The sequence below is a fragment of the Salmo salar genome, chromosome ssa25, assembly GCF_905237065.1.
Source record: "Salmo salar chromosome ssa25, Ssal_v3.1, whole genome shotgun sequence".
Lineage (NCBI taxonomy): Eukaryota > Metazoa > Chordata > Actinopteri > Salmoniformes > Salmonidae > Salmo > Salmo salar.
Genome location: NC_059466.1, coordinates 31,366,696 through 31,381,378, shown reverse-complemented (window position 1 = coordinate 31,381,378; position 14,683 = coordinate 31,366,696). Strand labels below are relative to the sequence as shown.

General features: G+C 41.1%; 1 protein-coding gene across 2 annotated transcripts in view; it reads left to right on the top strand.

Moving 5' to 3' along the window:
- Nucleotides 1–5,744: 5,744 nt before the first annotated feature.
- The window catches only part of xpo4 (exportin 4), a 43,764-nt gene continuing 34,825 nt past the window's right edge, over nt 5,745–14,683 (top strand). For both annotated transcript variants that reach the window (XM_014174045.2, XM_014174044.2), the window contains exons 1-4: nt 5,745–5,843; nt 7,570–7,675; nt 8,455–8,596; nt 8,716–8,854. In XM_014174045.2, the coding sequence (XP_014029520.1) occupies nt 5,778–5,843; nt 7,570–7,675; nt 8,455–8,596; nt 8,716–8,854 (453 nt within the window). In that variant the 5' untranslated portion in view covers nt 5,745–5,777. The remainder of the gene's footprint in view (nt 5,844–7,569; nt 7,676–8,454; nt 8,597–8,715; nt 8,855–14,683) is intronic.

Here is a 14,683-nt window from a genome sequence, read left to right as displayed (position 1 = left end):
AATGAACTGTCATTTCACTTTGCTTGTTTGAGCTGTTCTTGCCATAATATTACATTTACATTACATTTAAGTCATTTAGCAGACGCTCTTATCCAGAGCGACTTACAAATTGGTGCATTCACCTTATGATATCCAGTGGAACAACCACTTTACAATAGTGCATCTAAATCTTTTAAGGGGGGGGGTTTGAAGGATTACTTTATCCTATCCTAGGTATTCCTTAAAGAGGTGGGGTTTCAGGTGTCTCCGGAAGGTGGTGATTGACTCCGCTGTCCTGGCGTCGTGAGGGAGCTTGTTCCACCATTGGGGTGTCAGAGCAGCAAACAGTTTTGACTGGGCTGAGCGGGAACTGTGCTTCCTCAGAGGTAGGGGGGCCAGCAGGCCAGAGGTGGATGAACGCAGTGCCCTTGTTTGGGTGTAGGGCCTGATCAGAGCCTGAAGGTATGGAGGTGCCGTTCCCTTCACAGCTCCGTAGGCAATCACCATGGTCTTGTAGCGGATGCGAGCTTCAATTAGAAGCCAGTGGAGTGTGCGGAGGAGCGGGGTGACGTGAGAGAACTTGGGAAGGTTGAACACCAGACGGGCTGCGGCGTTCTGGATGAGTTGTAGGGGTTTAATGGCACAGGCAGGGAGCCCAGCCAACAGCGAGTTGCAGTAATCCAGACGGGAGATGACAAGTGCCTGGATTAGGACCTGCGCCGCTTCCTGTGTGAGGTAGGGTCGTACTCTGCGAATGTTGTAGAGCATGAACCTACAGGATCGGGTCACCGCCTTGATGTTAGTGGAGAACGACTGGGTGTTGTCCAGGATCACGCCAAGGTTCTTAGCACTCTGGGAGGAGGACACAAGGGAGTTGTCAACCGTGATGGCGAGATCATGGAACGGGCAGTCCTTCCCCAGGAGGAAGAGCAGCTCCGTCTTGCCGAGGTTCAGCTTGAGGTGGTGATCCGTCATCCACACTGATATGTCTGACAGACATGCAGAGATGCGATTCGCCGCCTGGTTATCAGAAGGGGGAAAGGAGAAGATGAATTGTGTGTCGTCTGCATAGCAATGATAGGAGAGACCATGTGAGGATATGACAGAGCCAAGTGACTTGGTGTATAGCGAGAATAGGAGAGGGCCTAGAACAGAGCCCTGGGGGACACCAGTGGTGAGAGCGCATGGTGCGGAGACAGATTCTCGCCACGCCACCTGGTAGGAGCGACCTGTCAGGTAGGACGCAATCCAAGCGTGGGCCGCGCCGGAGATGCCCAACTCGGAGAGTTGTATGTAATGTAATATGGACTTGGTCTTTTACCAAATAGGGCTGTCTTCTGTATACCACCCCTACCTTGTCACAACCCAACTGATTAACATTAAGAAGGAAAGAAATTCCACAAATGAACTTTTAACAAGGCACACCTGTTAATTGAAATGCATTCCAGGTGACTACCTCATGAAGCTGGTTGAGAGAATGCCAAGAGTGTGCAAAGCTGTCATCAAGGCAAGGGTGGCTACTTTTAAGAATATATTTAGATTTGTTTAACACTTTTTTTGGTTACTACATGATTCCATATGTGTTGTTTCATAGTTTTGATGTCTGCACTATCATTCTAAAATGTAGAAAATAGTGCAAATAAAGAAAAACCCTTGAATGAAAGGTGTTTCCAAACTTTTGACTGGTACTGTATGTATTATTGGTACATTTTAATGCATCCTAATGACCACGTGTTCATTTGACCATTTGATATTATGCTTGTGTTACTTAATTGTGTTGTGTTATGCAGTGGAGCACTGCTCAATGCAGGAAATGCTTTATTTTCTCCAATATCTCTAAACTATATGCTTTTTGACAATCAGCTATTGATGCAGTCTTGTGTGTCCAACTGAATACCTGTACAACAGTATTCCATATTTGATTGTTGTACTGACTAGGAAGGATTAGGAATTTGCAAGTTCTGCCTTATGTCAATTCCTATACATTGAGTGCACTCATATCTCAAAGATCAAATTTGTGACTAAATGTAAGTGAGGGGAATATTTTAAACAATTACAATTGTTGTTTAAATGTGTCAATAGTGTTTTTGCTCACCTGCATGAAAAAATGAATTGAAATTTACATTTTTAGAACGTGCCTCATGCTTTTAGGATTGGGCTGCAAATTCACTTCATTTGATCATCGTTGTCAACGCAAGTAGGATTGATTACCAATCCACATTCACCGGGATGGACTACTCAGTGAAATAGCTTTATAGAGAAACTGTGCTCACCAAGTCAGTTTTCTAGTGTTTGTGAGTGTTTGTGTGTGAGGTGTGCCCTGGATGACGTGTCTTTTCCCTGTATCTGAGTTTTGAAAGTGATGACTGACAATCTTTGACTGATTTGAGATCTAATGTGGTGACTCATGATGTAACTTACTTGTACCTTTTTGTATTTTTACCCTCGGGAGTTTCTCATGTCTTCGATCCTCCTTAATGTATAATACAATTCTGTTACTCTTGAATATATATATTTATACAGATATACATACTTTTTAAAAATCTTTATTCTTTTGAATTTCCTCTGAGCTAATGTTCAAACATCCTTGTCTGCAGTATTATAGACAGTATAATTTGGACAACATATATATCTCCTTTTTTACATATGTATGAATTGAGAATTTGTAAAAATGCTTTCACTGTCCTCACGTGTAAAATATATGTATAAATTAAATTAACCAGTTTCGACTTGTGTTGTAATTTCTAAGCCCCATAACAATGGTATGTCTAAATTAATAATACGATTGATTCTTGTTGGCTTTGAATATTAGGCTTTAACAATTTTTGCAGAAAATGTAGATGTGGTTATTACACTGTGTACAAAACATTAGGAACACCTGCTCTTTTCATGACAGACTGACCAGGTGAATCCAGGTGAAAGCAATGATTTCCTATTGATGTCACCTGTTAAACCCATCAGTGTAGATGAATGGGAGGATACAGGTTAAAGACAGGTTATTTTTAAGCCTTGAGACAATTGGGACATGGATTGTGTATGTGTGCCACTCAAAGGGTGAATGGGCAAGAAAAAAGGACATTCAGCCAACTTGAAAAACTGTGGAAAGCATTGAAGTCAACATGGGCGCATCCCTGTGCAATGCTTTCGACACCTTGTAGAGTCCATGCCCTGACAAATTGGAGCTGTTCTGAGGGTGTTCCTAATTTGTAAGTCGCTCTGGATAAGAGTGTCTGCTAAATTACGTAAATGTAATGTTTGTACGCTCAGTGTATGTCTGTGTTGATTTGAGAAAAGTGAAACACACTGATCAGTTAATTTATTTTTTTACTTTTACAGGAATTTGTCTTGCATTCAAGAGCACTGAGATTAAACAACAGCTATATACACAAACAAGCTGTGGGTTTACAGTAGTTATAGCACATACAGTACATGATAAAAACAGTGCAAAGTCACAATGTCCACATGACTCTTCTTTCAGTCCCAGGCTACTTAAAAGTGCCGATTGCATGTTGTGCAGTTTACTGCTCTTAGGGATTAAAGGGTTCAGAGTCGTTTGTCCTAGCCATGGGGATACGGACACTAGGACTAGTTCTTCATTGGCTTTGCAGTTCTACATTGGGGTCTACGTGAGCGGGGTGTGTGTGTGGAGTGTGACAGGTCCACGCACATCAGCAAGATCGACAGACCATACTGAATGTGCAAAAGAAAAGAGGACAATATTCAGGGTAGAGTTTAAGTGTTGTTTTGGGTAGTTTGGGGTTCTTTTGGGTTTTGTAGTAGCTTAGTTGCTTGAAAAAGCACAGGCCCCTTCATTATCGACCCTTTGTGCCTACAACATCAAGGAGCCTTTCCAGACTCTGAAGTCAGGAAAACCGAGTTTGGTGTCAGCCAGACTAGTTCTGTAGGGTTGTTTGATGTAGCTGTTTTGGGTAGTTGTGCATTTTGGGGTATTTGGGGGGTAAATATGTGTTGTTTTGGGTAGTTATTGTTGTTTTGGGTGGTAATTTTGTTTTTTGGGGAGCATTGTAGGTAGTTGTGGGTTGTTTTGGGTAGTTTGTGTTGTTTTGGATCATTAGAATGACCCCTGAGAGTTTAAATTGGGACAGGAACATGTATACAGGGAGCTATACAAGTACTGTATTCTGTCTGTCTCCAATATTATCTATTATTATGTTTCATACGTTGAATGTGTTGGAATTGGTGCCAAACGTTAATATCCACAGAGAACAACTTGTTGATAGGATGTATTTTTCAACTCTACTGATCGTACTGTTCATTACCAGCAGATAGAAACATAGACTGTGACATGCATTTTTTCCTCACTATAATATTTATTTAGAAAATACAAACAATACATTGACGAGAGTGTTCAAATATAGAGCTGAGCATTATTTTAGTCAGTTTCAGATTATAATGAAATGCAACAAGATATTTTCACACAGAGAACACCTAGAAAGAGGTTTGGTAATAGTTGTAATTTTGTAATTTCATTGTGTGGGCTACCTCTCTGAAGGTGTTATAAAGGTTGAGCAATATTTTTTGATGAAACATGGTTTCCATTTAATCAATGGTAAGATGAGCAATACAGTCAAATATTCAAATGGGTGTTGATTACAACTTAAATCTATGCAGGTTATTCATCTTGGTTGAAAAAGGTTTATGTGTGGTAGATGGATAAAAATTCTGATAACTGTAATTGCAACTTTTTACCAGCAGAGGAAGTCCAGCACACAGCCTGTCCTTCGCCACACAGGCATTATATTCAGGGAGAACTAGTTATCACCAACAATAATTATGTACGAATTGATTACAATGTCAAAAATAAATATATTTAGCCACTATGAGGTATCAAATACTTATCTTACAGAAGGAAACAATCAGATAGAACAATCAGAAGTCATACAACAGATAACAGGCTGAAATCGAATGGCAACAGATGATGTTGCGGGCTCAGATTAGGACATGCACACTCCATTTTGGACATAGGCTTATAACTGTCACATAGTTCAAAATACGTAGTATTTGGACATAAGCCTATTGCTGTCACATTGTTGTAAAAAACGTGGCCACATATTTTCTAATAACTTGCATATCTCATTAAAATAATTTACATCATAATTTAAAGCTATAAAATCACATGTAACACAATATATTTTCTATGATAGGCTAGTGGGGCAAGGAATGGCATTTCCATAAGGGCAACATTACTTTTTTCCATAAGCATATCATTTGTGTCCTACGCTATGACAACCATAACATAAACAACAGATTAGGTCCTCTGGGTTTATGATCAATCATCCAATAATTGATCATAAACCCAGAGGACCTATAATTTATGATAAGGTAAAGGTAGTAACATAGATCTCTGGTAAGTAATTTATACATTCTTAATAAATAGGCCTAATGGGGTATAGTTTAGTATTTATAGTTACCACGTTTATCAAAATTGTACAAATAATTTTCTAGTCAAAAGTTGAGTAAAAAGCTTTCAATCAGACATTTTGAGATGAGGATTCAAATGATTTGTGTTAATTTTTTTGGTGAGATCTATGGTGGTAGGAATAGTCACTAAAAATGTAGGTTTCACAGCATATCACGTTTGCAAGCGTCCTTGGCTTGTAAAAACGAAGACCCTTAACGCTCAATATTTTATGGCTATCTATTTCGATTACATAACCTCCAAAGAGTCACGCACCATCCTAAAACACACTGACAAGAGTGTCTGTTCATGAACTCATTGGCTCCGAGTACCGCTTAATCCCACAATGCAGCGCATGGCGCGTCATTGAAGAGGGACCATGATGGCGGCGGTCGGTTCACCAGAAGTGATTTCACAGCTGGAAAGCGCTGCCAAAGTTTTAATGGTGAGAAATATAATCTCATTTTTGGGTGTTTTTTGGTATGTGCTTTGTTCTGGGTTTTACTGAGAGTTATGAGACGGGGAGCGATTTAGCGGGCACAGTTATTTCTCTGAGAAAGGATCGCGATGCGTGGCGCAGTGATGTCTCCATCCCGCAAAAAATCTAGGATAGCCATCATCCCCCAAAAGCCACTAGCGATATGTGACAGTGTCTTGTGACAATTTTTTCCTAAAAACTTAACTAGTAGAACACACATGTTTACAGGGACCCACACACTTGTTTAGTTCGTTTTATACAATATGTAGTTGTATTTCTTCCACAATAGACAGTTCGGTGAGCATTCCCATTGCACGGCGTCGTTAGACACTCTGTTGATTCACCATGTTCCATAGCTAGTAGTTACTGACTTTACCCTCGACCTGTGGCCAACGTGATGCATCAGTCAAGTAGGGCGCTGTCTCAACTCCCTGAATAAATCATAAAGCCCAGTTTTAGTAAAATATAAAAGTCATATATTGGAAACAATTAGCTAACCATGTGTTGGCTAAAAGTTATTGGATCATACACTTGGTCAAGCACCATGCTTGGGGGTGGGTATAATTTGTGGAACGTTCCAACAGGAATCTGTTCCAAAAACGTAAATAACAAGGGTGCTAACAAACAACGCATACAAAGTTGTATAGCGGCCGAATAAGATACTGGGTAGAGAGTGGGCTGTTTCATTAAGTTTTCACTTCATCACGTTTATTCCGAAAAATGTCTCTGGTAGCCTATGGACAAACTTTACGAATAAGCTACGTGGTGAGTTGATGCCTATTCGGCAGCTAGTTAGCTAACGTTAGGTGAATTGATCGTGCTACTTTGTATGCGTTGTTTGTTGGCAACATTGTACTTTACGAAGTTTTTGGAACAGATTCCTGATGGAACGTTCCACAAATAATACCCACCCCCATGCTTGGTGACGGAAGTGCTCTGGGGAGCTCGTGCCCGTTACCTTGATTCCCTCTCATTCGAAGAAATCATAACTATTTGGCCAAGTTAGTTATATTCGATACGTATTTATTTATTACTACTATTATAATCAGACCTCACTAATAGTGTTTTGTTATGTTTCTGCTCTCCAGAAATAGGCTGATGTTTATTAGACATGAGTTAATGAAGAAGTGTATTGAAACTCCAGTATTTTACCCTTATGCACCTTTAAGGTGCGCTCGACTATTCCCTTACAACACTGTCCAGGTTATAATGGGTTAAAATTTAGTTCCAAAACAAATGTCAGCTCGTGTGTGTGTGTGTGTGTGTGTGTGTGTGTGTGTGTGTGTGTGTGTGTGTGTGTGTGTGTGTGTGTGTGTGTGTGTGTGTGTGTGTGTGTGTGTGTGTGTGTGTGTGTGTGTGTGTGTGTGTGGTCGGGGGAAGGGTTGGGCATGGGTAGGAGGGTTGGGGGAAGGAAGGCCCTGTCGTGCCTGTGGTCAGGACAGATAAAGGGTCTTTTTCTCCTGCTGGCTGCTGAGTCAGAGAGCTGCTTTTACTGCAATTAGGCTTTACCTGGAATGTGATTTTCCTGCAGAGCTGAATTATAGCCACACTCCTTGGCTGACTGCTTGTGTATGCATAGCTGTCCATCTGTGGGAATAATTTAAAGTGGTGTGTGTGAGACTTACTGTACGAAGTTTAGATATGGTGTAATAATTGACTGTACACTAATGGTGTGTGTGTGTGTGTGTTTTAGGCACCGCCGTCCATGGTCAATGCAGAACAGAGGCAGCATGCAGAGCACATATTCCTCTCCTTCAGGAAGTCTAAATCACCCTTCGCTGTCTGCAAGCACATCTTAGGTAAGAATCACTATACAAATGCTTCAAAACACTCAATGTTTGTTTGTTTGTGTTACTTAGTGTTTGTGTAATCTGCTGTATCTCCTGAGATTGGTTAGTAGTTTCACTGTTTTTTGTTTTGTGAACTCATTAACTTATGTTTGAGTGTGCTGTGTTTTCCCACAGATACATGTGATACTGTGTGTGTGCTATGTGCATGTGTGTCCAGAGACCTGTAATTCTGTCTCTCTGTGATTAATCTCTCCCTTCACAGCCTCCACAGAGACCTGTAATTCTGTCTCTCTGTGATTAATCTCTCCCTTCACAGCCTTCACAGAGACCTGTAATTCTGTCTCTCTGTGATTAATCTCTCCCTTCACAGCCTTCACAGAGACCTGTAATTCTGTCTCTCTGTGATTAATCTCTCCCTTCACAGCCTTCACAGAGACCTGTAATTCTGTCTCTCTGTGATTAATCTCTCCCTTCACAGCCTTCACAGAGACCTGTAATTCTGTCTCTCTGTGATTAATCTCTCCCTTCACAGCCTTCACAGAGACCTGTAATTCTGTCTCTCTGTGATTAATCTCTCCCTTCACAGCCTTCACAGAGACCTGTAATTCTGTCTCTCTGTGATTCATTTCTCCCTTGACAGCCTCCACAGAGACCTGTAATTCAGTCTCTCTGTGATTAATTTGTCTCTCCCTCCAGAGACCTGTAATTCAGTCTCTCTGTGATTAATTTGTCTCCCTCCACAGAGACCTGTAATTCAGTCTCTCTGTGATTCATCTTTCCCATCACAGAGACCAGTAAGGTGGACTATGTGCTGTTCCAGGCGGCCACAGCTGTCATGGAGGCGGTGGTACGGGAGTGGATCCTGCTGGAGAAGGCCAGCATCGAGTCGCTCCGAACATTCCTCCTCACCTACGTCTTACAGAGACCCAAGTAGGCGTGTGTGTGTGTGTAAGGGGGGGGGTGTATGAGTCAGTGTAGAGGCAGCATTCATTCGATTCTCAAGTATGTCGCAATCTCACCTCATGCAGTCTCTCCTCTCTCTCCCCCAGTCTGCAGAAGTATGTCCGGGAGCAGATCCTGCTGGCTGTAGCCGTCATAGTAAAGAGAGGTTCTCTGGACAAGTCCATCAACTGTAAAGGCATCTTCCACGAAGTCAGCCAGCTCATCAGCAGCGGCAACCCCACAGTGGTAAGAAACACAGGCCTGATTCGGAAACTCATCCCCTACGCAACCGAGACATGTATTCTTGACTCCACTATGATTATCAAAGTCCTATCACGTAATATGTCAAACATAGAAAATATCATTTCCGGTATGGTGACCGTGAGGTAGTCAGTTGAAGGTGATCCGTTTGGCATTCCATTTCTTTACTAAAATATGCCTCTTAAATAGGAAAGAACTCAACTCTAAAGTCAAGAAATAACTGAAACGTTATGTTGGTAACTGCATGTTATGGAAAATACTATATAGAGAAATGGAGACAAACAGCGAAACACAACCATGGACCAAGTAGCTGACGACTCGACTAAAGTGAGTTGAGGCAATACTAACAGAAATTTGCACTGCCAATGACAAACTGTCTAAGCAGATTAAGAAAATATCCGAAGTCCAAAAAATCTAAACTGTTATGACTGGACTGGGCAAACTCGGAGGAGACGGAAATCAGGTTAACCCTGGAGAAAATCGCACAAGAAAAGCTCCAGAAAACCGTGGATTAACAAAAATACATCATTACGAGGCTTACTGAAAGATTAAACGGGATGGAGGACTTCAGTCGCCATTCAAATCTTAGTTTCGTAAATATCCCAGAAAGCTGTGGAACAACCGGAATGGAAAAATTCCAGGAAAAGGTAAAACCACAACTACTGGGCCAGGAGAACTTCACATGGGCTCCCACAATCGAACAAGCACATCGAACAGGCGGGCGAGAGGGGGCACGAGCAGCAAACGCAGCAAATGGGAAAAACGAATCACTTTCCTTCTGGTGTACCCCGCACAACTATGGGTCAAATGGAAGAAAAGAAACATCACACTGAAATTAGCAAAACAAGCTACTCGATTCTTGGATAACCTGGACAAGGAGAACGGTGGAAATGTCAATGAATGAACTCAAATCAAATTTTATTTGTCACATGCGCCGAGAACAACAAGTGTAGACCTTACCATGAAATGCTTACTTACAAGCCCTTAACCAACAATGCAGTTCAAGAAATAGTAAAAAAAAAATAAAAGTAAATAAATCAAAAGTAACACAAGAAAATTACATAACAATAATGTGGCTATATACAGGGGGTACCGAGTCAATGTGCGAGGGTACAGGTTAGTCGAGGTAATTTATAAAGTGACTATGCATAGATAATAAACAGCGAGTGGCAGCAATGTAAATAGTCCAGATGGCCATTTCATTAGTTGTTCAGCAGTCTTATGGCTTGGGGGTAGAAGCTGTTAAGGAGCCTTTTGGTCCTAAACTTGGCGCTCCGGTACCGCTTGCCGTGTAGTAGCAGAGAGAACAGTTTATGACTTGGGTGACTGGAATCTTTGGCAATTTTTTGGGGGCCTTCCTCTGACACCGCTTAGTATAGAGGTCCTGGATGTCAGGAAGTTTGGCCCCAGTGATGTGCTGGGCCGTACACGTTACCCTCTGTAGCGCCTTGCGGTCAGATGCTGAGCAGTTGCCATACCAGGCGGTGATGCAACCGGTCAGGATGCTCTCGATTGTGCAGCTGTAGAACTTTCTGGGGACCCATGCCAAATCTTAAAATCAAATTTTATTGGTCACATACACATGGTTAGCAGATGTTAATGCGAGTGTAGCGAAATGCTTGTGAGGCTCCTGAGGGAGAAAGGGTGTTGTCGTGCTCTCTTTACAACTGTCTTGGTGTGTTTGGACCATGGTAGTTCATTAGTGATGTGGAGACCAAGGAACTTAACTCTCGACCCGCTCCACTTCAACCTCGTTGATGTTAATGGGGGCCTGTTCGGCCTGCCTTTTCCTGTAGTCTACGATCAGCTCCTTTGTCTTGCTCACATTGAGGGAGAGGTTGTTGTCCTGGCACCACACTGCCAGGTCTCTGACCTGCTCCCTATAGGCTGTCTCATCGTTGTCGGTGGTCAGGCCTACCACTGTTGTCGAAAGCAAACTTAATGATGGTGTTGGAGTCGTGGGCGAACAGGGAGTTACGGAGGGGACTAAGCACGCACCCCTGAGAGGCTCCAGTGTTGAGGATCAGTGTGGCAGATGTTGTTGCCTACCCTTACCTCTGTATAGACTACAGGACAGCCTCCCAACAGACAATGTATGACAGATAGGCCACTGGACTATTGAACTGTTTAGGTGACAGAAATTAGGAAAATGATGGACTATTACACCCCACCACACCAAAACACAAAAAAATAAAGGCATGTGTTGTTAATGCCTTCACTCACACACTATTGAAAAGACAATCACAGCACCACTCAAGCGAGCTGTCTAAATGAATAACACTTTAATGACGGTTGGCTATTGAGTCTAAATGACAACCCATTAATTGGTAGGCTATAGCCATAATCTATTTGTTTAAGTAATGAACTGACAAGTGAACAAGACTACATTATGATTTTTATGATTTGGACGATTATTTTTTTAAATAATTGCTCCCCAGCTAATAGGCTACAAAGACCTTAGTGGGTGGGAAGAATTTAAATGGCCCACATGTAAAAAAAGATGCTGAAATTGTAAACACACAGTACTTTTATTTTTGTTGCTCTCTCCCTTTTTTAAAATGGATTTTACTTTTGCCCGAATTAACGCACGATAACGGGGAAATGTATATATTAATTGAAAATGTGTTATTAATGTGGGCAACATGATATCATCTTGTGTTGATTATATTTTTATTCTCCCATAGAAGTACAATAAATAATGGTAATGAATTAGTTAGTGGAATTAGCAGATATGAAACAGACTATCAGTAAAAAAAATATTTTTAAATCCCACTTTATGCTACAAAAACAACTTTAGAAGAGGTTTTAAAAATAGGTTATATTTGACTCAACATTCCATGACATACAGTAAGGCATTGTTGGCAGAGTAGATGGATGCAGTTCAATGCATTATTAATACAATTCACCATTGCATGAATTAGCAGTCCCAAAAAATATTGATTTCAGGTTGTAAATCACAGCTGGTCGTTTACATTAACTGCTTCCACCCATTCGGGATGCAATGTTTCAGTTACAATGACTCAATATTTTGAAAAAAAACCAGATGACTGTAACTAAGGCTGGGAATGTCAATACAATCAAACTAGCAAGGGCAATGATCACAAGTCATGTGGCTAATAGGCTAGCGCACATGTGTCAAGGCCCGTGGGCCGAATAGGACACACAAGCGAGTATAAATGAGTCAGTCAACAGTTGAGTCATCTACTTTATGAAATTACAGCCTGCGCTCGCATCGGTGAATTCAACTTCAATTGCGTTGCTTTTGTGTGTCCTGTTTACAGCGAGCAGGCGAGCAGCGGAGGGAACGTGTACAGACACATTCCACATTCCTAGCTAGGCTACTAAAATGTTGCAGTCTAGCTTCGGTTTGTAAAGCTTGACAATGACTAACCCCCCCCCCCAAAAAAACCTGCAACAAAACACCACGCAAAGGAGAAACATGTAGGCCTATTACAGCAACATTTGAGCAGTAGCCTAGGCTGGCTACTCAACTACAATACATTTTAAGTGCATCATACAGCAATTCTGCATTCAACGGCACCGCTGATCCATGCAGTGCAAAAAAATGAAAACCGTTGAAATGTAAAATCAACCTATAGCTCCGTTTTTGTTATTTGGAGTTATTAAATACTTTTTGATTAGGGTAGCAGCATATTATGCACATATGCAAGCATACCAGCAAAGACTGGACAAATATTTCTTATGTTTTAATATGTTAAAATGTTATACAGCATTTACCAGTGGCCATTTATAAAGGGACATATATTATTTTCTAATAAAACAATGGCCAGTTATGCTTTTTTTAATGTATAAACAAAACAAATAGGCTATGGCTGGCACTCAAATTTGTTGTGTTTTTTCAATATGACCCGTGCACTGATTGTTTGACACCTCTGGGCTAGCGTATCTATATATGTAGCTAGCTAGCAGCCGGGAGGATGTCATGTCATTGGAGGAGTGGGTGAATGGCCAGCCTGGTCTCATAGACTTGACTTAAATGTAAATCCGGGACACTCAAATGAGTATGATATGTTATGTTTGGTATGGTTACATAAGACAGATGGTTACCTAAGGCTAAAACAAAAGTAGGGTGGTTGGTCGGGGTGGATGGGTGGGCATATAACGCGAATGTTTAGCAACCCAAAGGTTGCGAGTTTGAATCTCATCACAGACTTGAGCATTTTAGCTAATTAGCAACTTTTCAATTATTGACTACTTTTTAGCTAGTTTGCAACTACTTAGCATGTTAGCTAACTCTTCCCTTAACCCAAACCGCTAACCCCTAGCCTAGCTAAGGTTAGCAAATTCGTAACATATTGAACGCTTTGCAAATTCCTAACGTATAATACGAATTGTAATTCGTAACATCATACGAAATGGGTGATGGACATCCACAAATTAATACATATCATAACATATCATACTAAATGTAGTGTCCTGGATTTATGGACAGAATACTACAAAATGCTGAGAGGCGGTTGGAGTGACAGATTTTTTCCCCCCCATATCATTTTTCGTGGCTACAGCTAGAAATGCAGGTGTCATTTGGTTTGCTAGCAAGAAATATGAATCACTTTGCTTGCTAGCTAGCTATGCTGAACTTGTATGACTGTTATCAACAGTTAGCATATTTTTTAGTTGTCAATCCAATGTATTTGGCATCAATCAAATGGGCGGGCAGGCAAGTTCCCATTCAGTTGTCAAAGCTTGGGTTGGGACAAGCATGCATTGGCAGACAAACTGCAGAAGGATGAGCAGGTTACTATTCCCCATTGTTTATTAGTACAATTTTGAAGGCCAACTAGCTGAAAAAGTTTGAGAGTGTTTATCTAATGTTCCCTCATTAGATTTTTAGCTCATCTTGCTCTGCCTAATATAGGTTGTTGATCTTGTTGATGTGCATAGGCCACTGAGGGAGGAATAGCCTACCATTTCATGGTTGTTTGATCAATATGGCTGTGAAGTTCCCAAATGTAAGAGGACTCTTTTGGCATTTACATATTTGCAGGAATCCATTCAGGTGTATTTTGTCTTCGAATTATCTACATTTGCGCTGTTGCTACTGCCTGCAAACACCGTCCAGGTCATAGTGAATGATGGCAGGCCCATGTGGCAGAAAGCCTATATACAAATATAACTTTTTTGCCTATATTATTTTTGCCTATATTTGCCTATATTATTTGTATGTAGGCAAGTAGGCCTATATACAAATATATTAATTGTGTGTATATAGGCCTACTGTAGCTCTGATTGGCTATGCCACAACGGTCTGCGTAGACTCCGGTCCTGGACAAGACAGATGTTTTAATTAGGTTTTATTTCCTGCAGTGTCTTAATTGTTCAAACACAAGGCTGGTTTCCCACTCTATATTATTATAGAATTTTCACAAATGCCTTACTACAGTGAGGGGGGGAAAAGTATTTGATCCCCTGCTGATTTTGTATGTTTACCCACTGACAAAGAAATGATCAGTCTATAATTTTAATGGTAGGTTTATTTGAACAGTGAGAGACAGAATAACAACAAAAATATCCAGAAACACGCATGTCAAAAATGTTATAAATTCATTTGCATTTTAATGAGGGAAATAAGTATTTGACCCCCTCTCAATCAGAAAGATTTCTGGCTCCCAGGTGTCTTTTATACAGGTAATGAGCTGAGATTAGGAGCACACTGTTAAAGGGAGTGCTCCTAACCGCAGCTTGTTACCTGTATAAAAGACACCTGTCCACAGACACAATCAATCAATCAGATTCCAAACTCTCCACCATGGCCAAGACCAAAGAGCTCTCCAAGGATGTCAGGGACAAGAT